The 3111-nt window shown below is 40.3% G+C and overlaps 1 protein-coding gene across 1 annotated transcript in view; it reads right to left on the reverse strand.

Moving 5' to 3' along the window:
• Positions 1-448: 448 nt before the first annotated feature.
• LOC106516944 (uncharacterized) overlaps positions 449-3111 on the reverse strand; it is an 8894-nt gene continuing 6231 nt past the window's right edge. The window contains exons 5-6 of the mRNA XM_014007565.1: positions 1910-2254; positions 449-519 (exon numbers count right to left, since the gene is read on the reverse strand). Of these exons, the coding sequence (XP_013863019.1) occupies positions 449-519; positions 1910-2254 (416 nt within the window). The remainder of the gene's footprint in view (positions 520-1909; positions 2255-3111) is intronic.

Consider the following 3111-nt stretch of genomic DNA (forward strand, 5'->3'; position numbering starts at 1 on the left):
TAGGCGGAAGAAAATGGATGGATGGATGGATATTACATCAGCAATTATTTTTATTACCTTTTAAATTGATTTCTGGAGATTATCCAAGGTGCTTCATGACCCATAATTGGGTCCCAAGCCCAACTTTGGGAACCAAAGTGCAGCGGTTCCCAAAGTTTTCTGCTTTTGACCCACAAAACAGTAGCAGTGACCTGTGCCCCCAACTGTTTCTGGATGATAAACATTTGTATCAGGTCAACAAAACATGTGCATAGTAACAATATTTTTTTACTACATTTATACATTTTAAATACACTAACCTCACTCCTTTGTAACAACTAAGGCAAAAACGTAATTAATTCAAAAAGTCTTTTCAGGACCCCACCTTGATGTTTCGGGACCCCACTTTGGGTCCTGACCCCAACTTTGGGAAACACTGCTCTAAACTATGTCATATCAAATGACTTCTCTACCTCTCCTCACCACGGGTCAGGCCGATCATAGCGCACAGCTGATTTGCGCTGCAGGGCGCCACCTGAGCTGAGGATGAAGAGAAGAGATCAGAAAAATTAGTCCCAATAACCCCGGGCGGGCAGCTGAAACAAACAGTGGCGCTTATTAAAAACTAAAAATTCACAAAACAAGAAATGCCTTGTCCCTATTAGTGCTGCATAAATTAAATCTCTGTTTGTCTCTGGCATCCAGCAGAGAGAAGCACAGTGCAGCGAGCGGCTTCAAACAGGAAACTTCTCCCATAAAGCTCAGCCTGACAACAAATCAGCTGTTTACCAAAGAAGAGGAATTTGAAAAGTCTTCCAGCTACATCTAACAGAGATGTGCTGTGCTCCAGCTCGTCATTTCACTGTGGAACATCACCTGTCAGTCAACAGGGGCACAACAAGTGGGGGTGGCCACGGGGGGCTGTGACCCACCAGTTTTAACCTCTTGAATCCCAAGCTTTGTGCTTATTTAAATATTTCCCAGTTATATAAGATTAGTAGAACATTATAAACATAAAAGTTTTTTGAAAAACTAAGAATTAAAAATATGAATATATATTTTACTTAAAATAAAAAAACTTAAACAGTTCATCTGAAAAAAAGACAACTAGTATAAAATTATTGTCCTCATTATCAGGATGAAGCTTTTCATGACGTTAGAGGCATTAAATAAATCAATATTTTAAGCTATTATAAGTGGACTTCTGTTTTGAAATTGTAGATGTTTCTCTTCCCATCAGGGAGGCTTTGTCAGTTGAAAATATTTGGAGTGGGAGCTTTAGAGCTTCATGATGGTATAGCTTAGAACACAGAATAGAAATCTGRCCCCAAACTGGACCGTGATGCTTTGCGTTGGGCAAAGATGGCGGTATCCACGAAATACTCCATTGCAGGATGGGGGAAATTGGTCTTGGTGGAGGTTTGCACTCTCCAAGTGCTTCTAGTCTATTTAGGCTTTTATTTCTAATTGTGTCAGTTTCGGTCCTCCACACTGCAGAACTTGGAAGAGAAAGTTCAGTGACTAAATCAGGTGTGTTGGAGCAGGGGAAAATGTAAAACATGTAGAGCTGCAGCCCTTGAGGACCATGATTGCCCACCCTTGGTCTAACTCAACCCAGAAAGGTCCCCGGGCTTGGATTTGATCCAGCGACCTTTGTGCTGAGAGGCATCAGTACTATCAATTGAACCACAATGCCACCTCTCTTACTAATAATGTAAAAAGTAAACTATGACATATTTTTATTTCTTTATTTATTTAGTTGGTACATGTAAATAATTTTTAGCTTTAGTCTCAAAACAATTATACAAATATAATTGAATGCGTAAAATGATATATTTCTATATCAGCGTTTTAGTTTTAGCATTTGTGTAGTGAGGGCTCCCCCTGGTTTACTTTGTGTTACTGTTTTGGCTCTGAGGGGTTTTTGTACAGGTCTGCAGATGGTTTGTGTCACTGTGGASTCTGGCACAGAAATACACAGCAGAGTCCTCAGGCTGCATGCTCTGTCCATTCAGAGTCACTGTTTTACTGGAAGTGTCCAAATCAATACTGAATTTATTCTTCAGAGAATCTTTGTAGTATGAAGCTCCAGTGTATTTCATCCCGATCCACTCCAGTCCTTTCCCTGCAGGCTGTCTGATAAAAGCTGTGTGATAGCTGCTCAGAGAATAAGAGACCTGACAGCTGATGGTCAGACGTTGACCTGGCTGCACCGTCACAGAGGCTGGCTGAGTCAGCTSTTCACACTTCACACCTGAGGACAAGAACATGCTGACTGTAAAGTTAGAATAATAACTGATTGGTCTGTGTGATGTGATCAAACTGTCAACCTTGAGTATTTCCCAGAGCAAAGTTCATGTGCTGTTGGAACTCACTGTAGGACGCATGTAGAGGTAACTTCAAGCAGTTAATGCAGGTGTTTTCAACAGGAAGTTTGGCAACTGCTCCCGACTCGTTCCTTTCATCCAAAAATTCAACAGAGGGTTGTGGAGAGAAACCAATTGGTGGGATGGTGTTTGCTCCTGTAGCAAATGCAAGAATTGTGCCCAACTTCTAGTGCCTTCATCTTCTAAACAAACAAACAAGCAAAGAAAACATGAATCAGTTGTAATGTGTGTGTGTGTGTGTGTGTGTGTGTGTGTAAGTTGGGCACAATTCTTGCATTTGCCACAGGAGCAAACACCATCCCACCAATTGGTTTCTCTCCACAACCCTCTGTTGAATTTTTGGATGAAAGGAACGAGTCGGGAGCAGTTGCCAAACTTCCTGTTGCAAACACCTGCATTAACTACTTAAAGTTGCCTCAACATGCATCCTACAGTGAGTTCCAACAGCACATGGACTTTGCTCTGGGAAATAATCAAGGGTTTGGCATGCCTTAACCTTTCCATTTTGAATAATAGACTGTTGTAACATCACACAGAGCAACTCTGACAGATTTTCATCTACAAATTGTTGAATGCTCTATAAGTTCCTTTGTGTTTATTTTCAGTTTTTGTTTTAAATAATAGTTCAGCTACTTTAGGGATTTTTAGGCTGTTTCTTTTTAAGAATTTTCATAGTATTTCAAGCAGATTTTTGTATTTTTCAAATGAGTTCAAGGGTTTGGGCAACTTTTGCTTGATATATATA

This window comes from Austrofundulus limnaeus, unplaced genomic scaffold (genome assembly GCF_001266775.1).
Source record: "Austrofundulus limnaeus strain Quisiro unplaced genomic scaffold, Austrofundulus_limnaeus-1.0 Scaffold43, whole genome shotgun sequence".
NCBI lineage: Eukaryota > Metazoa > Chordata > Actinopteri > Cyprinodontiformes > Rivulidae > Austrofundulus > Austrofundulus limnaeus.